General features: G+C 36.6%; 2 protein-coding genes across 3 annotated transcripts; both read right to left on the minus strand.

Annotated features, from left to right (window-relative positions):
• Positions 1 to 215: 215 nt before the first annotated feature.
• Positions 216 to 8,367, minus strand: LOC110458213. 2 transcript variants are annotated; one of them, XM_021509820.1, is made up of 6 exons: positions 8,211 to 8,367; positions 7,187 to 7,213; positions 5,384 to 5,511; positions 2,227 to 2,388; positions 1,219 to 1,265; positions 216 to 326 (listed from the first exon to the last, which is right to left on the minus strand). In XM_021509820.1, exons 1-6 carry the CDS (start codon positions 8,258 to 8,260, stop codon positions 270 to 272), a joined length of 471 nt encoding a protein of 156 aa, XP_021365495.1. In that variant the 5' UTR covers positions 8,261 to 8,367; the 3' UTR covers positions 216 to 269. The 2 variants fall into 2 exon arrangements, with proteins under 2 accessions (XP_021365495.1, XP_021365496.1); XM_021509821.1 differs by lacking the exon at positions 7,187 to 7,213.
• A 1,180-nt stretch (positions 8,368 to 9,547) lies between these two features.
• Positions 9,548 to 10,936, minus strand: LOC110458199. Its single transcript, XM_021509803.1, has one exon. It carries the CDS (start codon positions 10,934 to 10,936, stop codon positions 9,548 to 9,550), a length of 1,389 nt encoding a protein of 462 aa, XP_021365478.1.
• Between the last annotated feature and the right edge of the window lie 729 nt (positions 10,937 to 11,665).

Consider the following 11,665-nt stretch of genomic DNA (forward strand, 5'->3'; position numbering starts at 1 on the left):
TCATTTTGAATTAAGATCGAAATTCAAAATAAATTTTCCAGAATTCTTAATTTTGTTTAAATTTACATTTAATTAGTTCCGTTACGTGAGCAGGTATTTAAATATAATGTTTCGATTTACATACTAAGGAAATAAAATTGATGCTATTCAAGTTGGATTTTAGTATCCGTTATTGTACACATGTATGCTATACAGAAAAAAAACACCACACCGTATGTAAGTTGATGACTTTATTTACATGTGGGTATTTATGAGGCGGTCTGTACGCCTCATGGTGTAACTGGCGCTGCAGACGGTCTGTGAATGTCCTCGTTCTTCTCCAGGACCTGAAATATAAACAAACCTAATTACACAGGGGCGGATCCAGGATTTCCTAAAAGGGGGGGCCTTTGGCAGCACCCCGAGCGCGTAGCGCGAGTAGGGGGAACGTACAGGAGGGGCTCTTCCCCCTCCCGTAAGGGGGGCTTGGGGGATCTCCCCCCAAAACAAATGTGTTTTCAAGAACGTCTCAGAAGCGATTTCCCGTGTTCTGAGGATTGTTTTTATGTTTAATTAACAAGAAGAAAAAAACATATTTTAAGTCTGGCCCAAAGACTTTTTTTGTGTACTGGAAAGAAAATTAAAGTTTCGGTTCAAATTCTCTATCAACAGCGTGTTTTAGAAGTCAGATGGTATTGTTATAGGGGCAACCTGGTGATACTTTCTTGTACGTACACGATGGTAAGCTGTAAGTACCACAATGAGATATTATGTTGTACATACAAGATAGTTAAACAGTTCCAACAATATATATAATACCAAAATAATTGAATGGATATGTTTAGTCGATTATACATAATAATGTCAGCCGAAAAAAACCTTTATCGTTCTTGTATAATGATATGATTAATATCGCCCGGGCGGTTAGGAAGGTTACAATAAAAAGTATTAATTTTCAGATCATCTATAACGAGCGGTCGATGATATAATTATGCAACTTATGCTAGTATATTTCCGCCGAGCGTTGCAAGTTGCAACTTGGGGTTTTGCGGAGGTGGTAAAATAAAAAACACACTTTAGGGTCAAGATACAAAGTAGACGAGCGTAGCGATGCAAACAAATATTGTTTTAATAATTATTTAGCTGCACTAATATCGATGAAATATATTATAACATATTTAATCCAATATTATCTTGGTTAATTTCTCGATTGGTCTTAACGAATTCTATATGACTTACGTGTATCCAGTGATCTACAAACTCGTTTCGATCCACCATCCCGTCTTCTGTAATGACACAAAATTGTTTATGCATGACATGTTGAAGAAGATTTGTGTGCGGAATCAAAAACACAAGATATTCTCGATTATCTATCATATAATTGTCGCTAGTCGTCTTCCAGGAGGTAGAGGGACGCCACATAGTCCTCAACACTGTTGACGAGGAAAAGGATCTGGGAGTAACCATCGATATAAAACTGCTATTCGCTACATATATCCACAAAGGATGGCAACGGGGACCACACGAAGGACATGGGTCTGTGGACCAAAGCCGCCGTGACAGCCTATCCGCATCTGAGGAGCAGTTCGACCTTAGGGGGTGATCTTGACATGTTTCAGACATTTTGAATCTTAAGAGGGCCTGGTAAGTGGAAACTTACCCTCTCACGTCGACCGAAGCACAGACTACCGACAGTGAAAGGCAGGAGATAAACCAGTCAACCAACCAATCAACCTACACATATCCATCGAGCGGTCAAGAAAGCAAATAGTAATCTAGGAATCATAAGAATGAATTTCCGTCCCATGGACAAGGTCACCTTCCTCAACCTATAAGGCTCCAGTCTAGAATACGCTTCCCCAGTATGTTCTGTGACTTACGAAAACAGCATTGCACTCGAAAACGTCCGACGTCGAGCCACTAACTTATAAGACACTCACAAACCATACCCGGATAGATTGCTGGATATTGGTCTTCCACCGCTACAATATAGGGGTTACCGAATGGACATGATTGCAGTGTTTAGAATAACAAAGAATCATTTCTGTGATTAGGAGCAGCTATTCCATCCCCGTTCTGAAGAAATGACCGGAGGACAATAGAAAAATCAAAGGTCACTGCCGACTGGCTATTAGGAAACACTCATCCCCACAAATATATCACTCGGATTCGACGTAATCAACTCACGGGTTTGGATTTTGTCATATGATATTTCAGCCCACGGTAAGTAACAGAACTTCTACTCACTATTTCCGTCCATTCTTATGTAATACTCGTCGAAGTCGCGGTCATCAATGAAACCGTCAGGTGGCGCGAAGCAGTCGTAGTCTTCAAACAATATTACAGCAAAGTTGTAGAGCGGCGGGGATATCAGGTGAAGATACTCATGGCGGGCGACGCGGTTATCGTCTGCGGGGCAAAAGACATGGAGTTCTCTCAATGGACAATTCCGTCTTTGCGTATTGCAGAGTTATCTTCTCTTGGGAGCAGGTATTGATTGTTACGTCACTTGTTTGTGAGAGTAACGTCATCAATCTGTAAGAAAACGACGTAATTTTCTCGCACAAACCAATGACGTAACAATCAATACCTGCTCCCAAGAGAAGATAACTCTGCAATACGCAAAGACGGAATTGCTAATTAAATTAAATAGTTTTAGAACATATTTAATTTATTAATGTTATAATGTCAATTTGTCATTTCAAAAAAAAAATCAATAGAATATGCGTATCAAGGTAAAGAATGTCAAAATAACTTTTCCATAAAAATCACATGTTTTGGTACATTTTACAGGTTTGCAATTAGAAATGAAAATACAAAAGATCAATATTTAAAAGAAACATGTGATAACGACTCTTCAGATACGTTAAAAAGACTTACAGCGTATACAAAAGAAAAGCTGAGGGGTAACATTTTTAATATTCCCCAAGTTGACACAACTTTTATCGAAACCTTTTTATTGAAATTAGATGTCAACAAGCAACCGGGCTCGACAACATCAGCGCATTTTTTTTATTTTGAAGTACTGTGCTAAATCCATTGCTCCAATTGTTTGTAAACTAATGAATACTAGTATTGACATAAACAGTTTTCCGGAAGTTTGGAAGTATGCGAAAGTAAGCCATCTTTTTAAAAAGGGTAAAAAAGAGGTTTTGTGTAACTTCAGACCAATATCAGTACTTCCTGTTTTATCAAAATGTCTAGAAAAACATATTCATGACCATTTTTATAAATTTTTGTCTGACCACAATTTGATTACAGATAGCCAATCTGGCTTCAGAGCAAAACACTCATGTCAGACTGCGCTAACCAATATCACAAACACCTGGTATGAGGCTATATACAAAGGTATTTTGACATGTGTTCTATTTCTTGTTTTTCGACCTTGTGAACCACTCTATTTTAACGTCCAAATTGGAATTGTATGGGTGTTCATCCAAAACAATGATATTTTTTTCAAAGTTATTTGAGCGGGAGATTTCAAATTTTAAACTTTAAGAACACTTTGAGTGATTCTCTCCCTCTTACAGTCGGTGTCCCTCAAGGGTCAATATTGGGACCACTTTTGTTAATTTTATATGTAAATGACCTGCCCCGATTACAAATCAAAGTTCCTTGTATATGTACGCTGATGACACCGCAGTGCAATCACAACGGAAATCAATTGGCATTATAAATACCAACCTCAATGCTGATGCAAAATTAGTGTCAAAATGGTGCGATGAAAACAAAATGTGTGTAAACACAGAAAAAACAAAAGTCATGCTTGTTACTACTTCACAGAAAAAATGTAAATTAACAGAAGAATTGTCCGTTGTTTTCAACAATATTAACATTGAAAATGTAAAATATGAAAAACTTTTGGGAGTGTCCATAGATGATTGTCTCTCTTGGAACATTCAATTTACAAATGTCTGTAAGAAAATATCATATCAAATTTTTCAGATGAAAAAGTTGAGACCCTTCTTGAGCCAGTCCTCTTGTATGACCTTTTTTGACTGCTTTGTTAACTCACATCTGGATTATTGCTCAACTGTTTGGAGTAACAGTTCAAAAAGTAATATTGTAAAACTAGAACGCCTGCAAAAGAGAGTAGCCAGAATTATTTTAAAATGTGATTTTTCCACACCTTCCTGTGATATTGTTCAAAAAACTAAATTGGCTACCTTTTAACAAAAGAATTTTATACAATCAAGTAGTTTTTATGTACAAGATACTTGATAATTTAGCTCCACAAAATTTGAATGATTTTACGCATATGTCTGATGTTCAGGGTAGAACTACAAGATCATCATCTACTAATGTGTTTTACTTGCCATGTCATAAGACAAACATTTTTAGAAAATCTTTTAGATATCAGGGACCCCCTAACATGGAATCTTTTACCAAGTCACATTAGAAATTGTACTTCATTTTTAGAATTTAAGAGATCTGCAAAGCAATTTTACTTGAAATGATTTATGATTTCCTCTCTTATCCTGTATTTTATACATGTATATTTCTTAAAGCTGTAAATATTGTACATTTTATCTTACATTGTATCTTGACCATGTGTAAGATGAGCTTCATGGTCAATATGTTATCAAGAATAAATAAAGCCTTTATTATTATTATTATTATTATTATTATTATTATAACAGAAAAACATGGATCGAGATCAAAACTTAAACAATACAAAGCATACGCTTTACCAATGCTGCCACCCATTCCATTAATCATAAATGCCCTATGTATTGTGTGTCCAAATTATGGGCAGCAAAGCCTATGAAAAGAATAATGATTATTGAAATACAATGTATACATAACTTGACAAAGGGACTCGTCGTCTATATAGAAGGGAGAGTATTCCGAGTCAAAAAAAGGATGGAACTCTTCTGCGCGATTATAACAGATGAGTGGTACCCCTTACCTTAATCAAATGGTACCCTTATGGGGTTGTTTTCCATGGATTATGTTCGATCGTCTTTAAAAAAACTACGTATGCGTAGATACAGTTTTTTATCTTAAGTATTTTTTCGAGATTTATTTAAAGGAGAGGCCGGGACATACCAATGTCCTTAAACAGGTTCACCCGTTGTCAGTATAATATGACCGGGCGAAATGCTGTATTTGGTGCCTTTGGCATGGCATTTCAGTGAGATAGCACTATAAAGTCGGCATCAGATCCGCGCTATCACAAGGAGGCAAGCACAACAGCATACCCTGTCTCCTGCATACAAAAACGCAAGCACGCATACATGTACACTACACACATAGAGGCATGTCTTTAAATGACCTTAGCTGTTAATCGGACGTTGAACAAAATTAAACCAAGCCGTGATGTAAATATGTAAGAACGTCAAGATATGAGAAACTTATGTAGCTATCTGATAGATAAACTGATGTATCATGATGTTGACCCTACGGTTGACGTCATAAATCTCGAAGACGCCGTTGAGTTCGTCTCGTTCAAATTGTCCGTTTCCATCAATGTCGGAACTGTAAAACAGGTTTGCAGCTGTCACGTTGTAGGGCCGGAGCTCTATATAGTCTCTGAAACAATGAGAATAGTTCGACATAAACTGTAAACTTTAAAATATGCTCGTTTAAATACTGCACAATGTTATTATATACAGCAGGCAATGTTAACACAACATTTGGCGGTCAATTCGTAGTACTTGTTTTAATAAAAGATACCCAGTGGTCATCGCGCAAACCGACATACCCTGAACAATCCCTGATATATCGACGGTGTTTTCAATCAGTCGTTTGGTTAAAAATTATCTGGTGGAGTTGAGAATCAGTCATTCTGGCCTTGAATTTCAAATCAATTACTTCTTATGGCCGCAGTATTGATTTACCGTAAAAAAAACCATTGAGTATCTATGCCTAGGGATGTTCACCTGGACCTAAGAAGTAAGTTTGAACGATTACGCAGTTTTCTCTTAAAGGTCTCGTCCACAGAAAGAACGGTCACTTCAACAACATTGAATTTCCTTGGCCCAAGAATGCTTCAAGCTAGATAAAGTCAAAATCATTATAAAGATTCATCCATGTTGGGATATATCCCACCTCATCCCTACTCAAGGGGACCACATCCTTCATTAACAAAATATGTCATTCCTTTGGCCCAGAGGCTCTTCATGTTTATTTTGTTTAATGTCCCAAATATTTTAACTTTACAGGCCCAGTAGGTATTCCCCAATTTTTCCTCGTTTGTGTCTAGCCCTTCTGCCTCAAACGGGGTCATATCCTTTATTAATTCACCCGCCACAATTTGTTAAGCCCATGGCTTCTCCATGCAAAATTATAATAAGACTGTCCGTACATAACAAGTAGCCTTCGAATGTTTCATTTTCAAAGAAACCACATCCTTTATTTATACGTTTTGGTTGTTTTAGAGCAATTTCCAATAGAATTGTAAATGGATAAAATTAATTTGCTTTTTGCAAGTATTACTTGACGTTTAAGCATCATTTTCTTATCCTTTCAAATTGTGATGACCTCGAAATCTTTACTCTATCTAAGTAAGACCATTACCAGAGAGTACAGAGCTCAAAGTCTGTATCGTATGTCTTCATTACTTAGGTAGGAGTTAATATACAACGACGAGAGTACTGGAGGCCCAACTTCCTTGTATGAGTAAGCTAGCATGTGAACAGTTGTGCTCGTTAGGAGGAGCATATCGCTTCATACCTAATATACGTCTACATTCAAAGCAATAAGGCTTTGGATATATATCAGGATTCTCCCCAGAATTTTTTAAGCTGTTATGTGTAATTTTCAACGGACGACCAAGACGGGCACAGCACTGTAACATGCTTAACGATATCATATCAACTTAGGGGGGTATGGGGGTGGGGGTGTCATCATGAAGATGTGTCCCTTAGTTTCTGTCGACACTTTAAATAAGTACTTCTTTTTACCAAACTTTAATGTTTCTTATGCATAGATTTTCAGCAATATAATTGTTTAGATATTATAAAAAAAACATATATACATTTGTACATTGAATAAGTTATAAAGAAGAAATACCGTCATCGTGAGGTACTTTTCGATGATATGTGTGATACATATTTTTACCACTCAGTATAACTAATACCACTTTCGTGACGTGCAGATACAACTGAGGGTTTTATTCAAACACATCTGGTATTTTGTTCTTGCATCTCTTGGATGTCAACACAAATCAACCGTTTCTATGAATATATCAAAAGAGGAAACTTACCCATATTTAAGATGTCTTTCAAAAATCCTGGGCGCCCAAGAAAAACGAAAGACTTAAGATTTCAGTCAAAAAAATATTGTTTTTTCTTTCATTTTTATATCAATGTAAATATACACTGTACATGTGAATATGGCCAGCGGTGACTGTTTCACGAAATGGAGAGAGATTTCGGTAAAAAACAATTTGTTGAACTTTGGGCCTTAGTCTGATAATAATTCATGATCAGAGGACTGAGTCATACATGCATGGATACTTTCTGTATGTGTATATTTTGTGAGGAAACAGTTTACTAAATAAGATATCCAGATAATAACATTAACAAAAATAAACATAAATATTAGTATGTTACTATTGTAAACTTAGCAAATATTTAAACAAAAGCCGTGTACAATTCATGACGAATGAAAAGAGATGTAAAACATCATTATTGATATAAGATAAACTTTATGTATATTTCAATTAACATTAATCACTTTTGTTGGCCGAATGTAAGTGCGCGGGGATCTTAGTGTGAGAGGAAATTCACGTCCGATCGGGTAATCAAACCCCGGCAATGCGATTATTGAAAGGGAAATGTAAAACAAAACAAAACAGATTTTGTGAATGTTTTTGATTTTATATGAACTTTAAAGCTCGTACTCGGTTATCATGGTCGGCCTGTGATCGGAGGTACCTGGGTGTGTTTTAGTATACGTTATCTAGTGATAATTTATCGTTCGCAATTGACATACCTGTATCCGATGGCTGTATAACAGTTGTCTATGTTTCTATTTATATACAGATATAAAAGACAACGAAAATCGATATTCCGCTATCCATATGGTACCAATACTTGATTTTCATCTTACAATAAGTGATATCATAAACTTTTTGCAATGGATTAAAATATTTTTTGTCAAGAATTTAGCAAAATACATACAACATGTTTTCTTTCCGTAAAAAACAACAACATATAAAGCAGGCAAACACGACTTTCTGCAATATCCCAAAATAAATTTCCCCCAAACATATCATGTATACTTACTGCGCAAGGGAAACCCATATAAAGCAAGCAAACACGACCCAGGTCTTCATTGTGGCACTTGAAATGAACAGGTCACTTAAGAGTCATGTATTTGTGTGAAGACGTCCATCTGGTGGTAGATCTTATCTTCTTATTGTGGCATGTTCTACACATTTTCGCGGGAAGTTGTACAATTATTGACTTTTCAGGAGGTGGATATGCGTATTTATCAATGACAAAAAAATCACTAATGACGTAGAAGTAAGTCAGGGAAAGGCTGTTTACTAATTGCCCTTATTATTATGCAATGTCTTCTTTTATTACATACTTGTCGTGTTATTTAGTGACTACACCCATATCATATATTCGTGTGTATTTCCATAAACATAAATAGTTGTAGGACGTTACATACGACATATATCAAATAGAACCAAGATGGCGAAATTTCATATTTCAGGAATGACATGAAAAAGCCTTTTTGACAATATTCGCAAAACCTTTCATTTTTGAATTTTTGACACTCTTCGCGAATGTTTGGTTTAGTTCGCCAAAGGCTTGTTTAAATAAAAAAAATCTTACACTCGTTTCATAAAATTCTAACTAAAATTGAAACTCGTGTAAGATCCTGTGTATTTACAGCACATTTGAGTAAGAATTCCAACTTAAAAACACTTCGTGTAATCCAGTAGTCATTTACCAAAAACCACTGTGTATTTAAGTGGCTTATTTCTGTGAGAGAGAAATTGTCGCGTTAATTCCGTGGCGAGGAACTCATTTGCGAGTTTACTTTTAACAATGTTATCATTTCCAGAGATAATTACTAAAATATTGAAAAAGAATACTTCAATTTAAGCGATTATAACCGAAAAACTCAATGAACGAAAAAGAGAATACAAGATAAAATAAATCAAAGTAGTTGTATAACTTCTTATGCGTATTTATATAGGTAAAATACAAATGTACGGGTTTTGTAATATTGCAAAGGTGAAAAATGTTGTTATAAATTTATAAAGTTTTATAGAAATTAAACACGCCTTCGCTACACTTTGCTTTAATTCTACTTTAAAATGTTGGTATCCAAATAATCACCTCAAAAACGTAGGACACTTTGCAGCTAGTTTTTCTTACACATGGAGTGGCACTTGTGTGACTCGCGCGTCATAATACTTATATTACGTATGTATCTTTTGCTGTTTACATGTACATTGCCTAAAGCTATTAAACATAATTCATACATTAACCAAGTAGCCACATCACCATCATTGCTATATACGTGTACCACTGATATCATCTATACTTCACAAAGCAGTATCAATATATAGTTCTATATATTTTTTGGAAAGAAGCGTGCACAATATTCAACGCAACTTTTCTTTTAAACGTTTGAAAACCCCGACGTACAGTTTACGAAGTCTGCTATCAAACAACCCATATAACAAGGGATTTAGAGCCGACCGTAGATACAGTGAACGAACCCCGAGATGGACGAAAATGTCAATGGCCTCGTCACCAAAACTTTCATTATACAACGTCATGGGTAACGCTACAGAAAACGGTATCACAGACAGGAAGTACGTCAGTGAGATGAGCATGCCCACACGCAGGATGTCGTCATGGCGCTGTTTGCGTTGTTGCTGTTGCTTAGTACGAAGGGCCGACTTGGTCACAGCGTTGAGGTCGTTAATACTCCCAACAGACCTTGTTCGTCTGTTAAAAGGCGTACTTATTTTTAACGTAGACATCAGTTCCTGTGATCGCGGACGTAATGTATGAGCTTTTGCTAACGCTGTCGATTGTTGACGATGTTCCTTTGTTTCACTTTTAGTGAATGTTTTGTCATCTAATAGGTTTGATTGAAGTTGTTCACTTTTTGTCTGTGGAGCCTCGTTTTCATTCTCGCCAACATCAGTTACTATTATTTTAGGGATGTCTCTAGAACTATCATTTCCCGTCGATGAACTCCTTCCAAGCTGTACTTTATTATCAAGTAAAACATTTTCTGTCATTTCATTATGTGCTTTTGAAGTTGACGATGGGAAAAATACAGTAGAAGTCATTAACATAGGTGAATTCAAATCACGAGTTTCTTTTTCGTGAATGTATTTTCCTATAGCGCCATATAGTGCAATAGTTACCAACGTCAGCAAACAAAATATACAACTCCACATATAAAATATAACTTTCACTTCCGTCGCATCCTTCAGCTCATCATCAATGCCACATATTTTCAGAGACAAAGCGTTGTTTTTGTCAAAGCTTTCCTCACCAGCCACTACGAAAAGAGGAGCATGCAGTACCATAGATCCAAACACAATGGCGCCAAAGACAAGTCGAGCTGCTGTAAAAGACAAGTGTCGACCTAATGGCAGGGATATCTTGCGGTAGCGATGTAAGGCAATGACGAGCGTCATCACCACGCTGGCTGTGGTCAGAACACACTTGGTGTAGGTCTGGACTTTGCAACCAAAGCTGCTGAGCAAGGTAAACGCGTACCGCTGTTGTAGAACATCTACTGGCATGACTACTGCGCACGTCGCCATGTCCAGTACACACAAATACAACAGCAACTCGTAGTACACAATGGTGCTACGACGGCACGTGGATTTCATGTGGAAATATGTCAACAAAAATATGGCATTTGTAGAAAATCCGAATATAATCTGTAACGAAACGAAGATGATACCATGTACTTGAGCATGCGCCGCATTGTCATCGCATATTTTCACTAAGGAATCGTTGCCAGACATCGTCGATAGATTAGCCAACTTGCATCAGTCCTATGCACCTGCTAGACTTTGGACAATGATGGAGAGAAATAATTCTATTTCGTCAAACCTCATTTGTATGTCTCGTTTATGTAGTGATATAACCGCATGAATCACGAGCTTTCACTGCTCGTTGTACCATGAAGTACAAGTGTATGTTAAGTGGCTGAAGTGTTCACTGTCGGTACTAGATGTCCTCGTTGTGCACTGTATCTGACCTTACATGTGATTTTGTACATTTTGAGCAGTATTGTCGGTTTCTATCGGTGAAAAATTGATATCACACGATGCATATATTAGGCCCTATATACCATATATAGCGTAGTTGTTGACAACGTCGTTGAAGTTTATTTTTAAATAATTTCTCTCTTTTGTTCACATAAAATGACAATAGATCGAAAAAGGATAGCAATGCTTCACAGTATTAACTAATAGGATAAAAAATTGTTATAACATTTAATTGGGTTGCAATGTCGAGACTGCAAAGAGAACCATATATGTTAAAGTAGAACTGAAATGGAGACAGTGCTCGCTTTCTTCTCCCTTCTAAACATTGGTAAGTATATATGTCACTGCCCCAACATGTTAAACATTAAGTAGGCCATTATGATTACTTTTGTTACAGAGTGAATTAGACCAAAATAACCTCGGCGTCAACACTCAACCAGAAAATCGTGCCTCAAGGTCAGCGGACATCAAAACAATGGGAAG

This window comes from Mizuhopecten yessoensis, unplaced genomic scaffold, assembly GCF_002113885.1.
Source record: "Mizuhopecten yessoensis strain PY_sf001 unplaced genomic scaffold, ASM211388v2 scaffold9501, whole genome shotgun sequence".
NCBI classification, from domain to species: domain Eukaryota; kingdom Metazoa; phylum Mollusca; class Bivalvia; order Pectinida; family Pectinidae; genus Mizuhopecten; species Mizuhopecten yessoensis.

Bases quoted from the DNA above. Each gene is read 5' to 3' on its own strand.
- LOC110458199 (XM_021509803.1), bottom strand. From the start codon at position 10,936: ATGTCTGGCAACGATTCCTTAGTGAAAATATGCGATGACAATGCGGCG.
- LOC110458213 (XM_021509820.1), bottom strand. From the start codon at position 8,260: ATGAAGACCTGGGTCGTGTTTGCTTGCTTTATATGGGTTTCCCTTGCG. The intron at 7,214-8,210 runs GTAAGTATACAT...TTGGGCGCCCAG, and splicing joins ATATGGGTTTCCCTTGCGCA to GATTTTTGAAAGACATCTTA. The intron at 327-1,218 runs GTAAGTCATATA...TTTATATTTCAG, and splicing joins TTGTAGATCACTGGATACAC to GTCCTGGAGAAGAACGAGGA.